This window comes from Monoraphidium neglectum (genome assembly GCF_000611645.1).
Source record: "Monoraphidium neglectum strain SAG 48.87 unplaced genomic scaffold scaffold04247, whole genome shotgun sequence".
Classification (NCBI taxonomy): domain Eukaryota; kingdom Viridiplantae; phylum Chlorophyta; class Chlorophyceae; order Sphaeropleales; family Selenastraceae; genus Monoraphidium; species Monoraphidium neglectum.
In genome coordinates, this window is record NW_014009382.1 from 1 (window position 1) to 1,117 (window position 1,117).

At 71.0% G+C, this 1,117-nt stretch overlaps 1 protein-coding gene across 1 annotated transcript in view; it reads right to left on the reverse strand.

Annotated features, from left to right (window-relative positions):
• Positions 1–744: 744 nt before the first annotated feature.
• Positions 745–1,117, reverse strand: part of MNEG_14088 (hypothetical protein) — a gene marked incomplete at both ends in the record, with an annotated part of 4,900 nt that continues 4,527 nt past the window's right edge. The window contains one exon of the mRNA XM_014037440.1: positions 745–932. Within this exon, the coding sequence (XP_013892894.1) occupies positions 745–932 (188 nt within the window). The remainder of the gene's footprint in view (positions 933–1,117) is intronic.

The window sequence follows — 1,117 nt, forward strand, 5'->3', positions numbered from 1 at the left end:
GCCCCGCTCGCGCCCTGCCCGCTGCCCGTCCGCGCCAGCCCCTGCCCGCTCCCGCTGCGCCGAGCGGCGGCGCCGCCGCCGGCCTCCGCCGCCGCCTCCGCCAGCGCCGCCGCGCGCGCCGTGGCCGCCTCCGTCAACTCCCCCGCCCAGCCCCTCAGCGCCGACGCCAGCCGCTTGCCGGCGTCGCCCGTCGGCGTCAGCCGCGCCGCGTCGGCGGCGCCGAGGCGCCGCATCCGCTGCAGCGCGGCGGCGAGCTCGCCTTTGTTGACCAGTCCGCAGCTGAGGGTGTTGGAGAGGGCGGACTGTCCGCTGGTCTGCAGCACCGACAGCCGCGCCACGCGGGCAAAGTTGAAGGGGCGGCTCCTGGGGCGGATACGCGGTGGAACGCAAGGCAGCGTGGGTGGGCCGCATGCGTGCATGTGAATTGTGTTGTGGTGACGTTCCAAACAGATGCAAAGCATGCAACCGAGTGGCGCGTGGCGGGAGCATGTGCACCTAGGCATGAACATGCCCGTCCGCAGGGCTGGGGGTGCGGGATGCAACGCCGTATGGTCTCCCGTGCACACACGCACGCATGCAATTGCATCGCGGAGTGCATACGTAGCCGTGCATGCATGTGTGGAACGCAACTCTGCTGCATGCGCCTCACATGCGGCCCTGCCTCCTGAAATCAAAACCCCAGGTCGCACGCGCCGCGGGGGTCAGGGCGAAGCCACCCAGGGGCGCACCGCCCCGCCCGCCCACCTCACGCTTCGCCGCGCGGCGCGCAGCCGCTCCAGGACGCGGCCCGACGACGAGAACACTAGGTACAGCGCCCCGCATGCTGTGACCGCCGCGGCGGGCGCGAGCTCGGCCGCCGCGGGCAGCACCTTCGGCAGGAACCCCAGGGCGATGGAGCCGGCCGCGAGGGCAGCCGCCAGGCTTTGGGCGACCTTTTGGTGGGAAGGTGAGGGGTCAGGGATTAGTGGGGAGTGGTGGGGTGGGTGGGGTTCCGCCGGGTTTGGGTCTTGGGGCTTAGGAGGATAGCAGGGATGTGGGTGTGAGGGAGGTGAGGAGGGGGCTAGAGATCAGGGGCGTGATTGTGGGCCTGTTGGGGTTGTGGGTGTTTTTTTTGGGA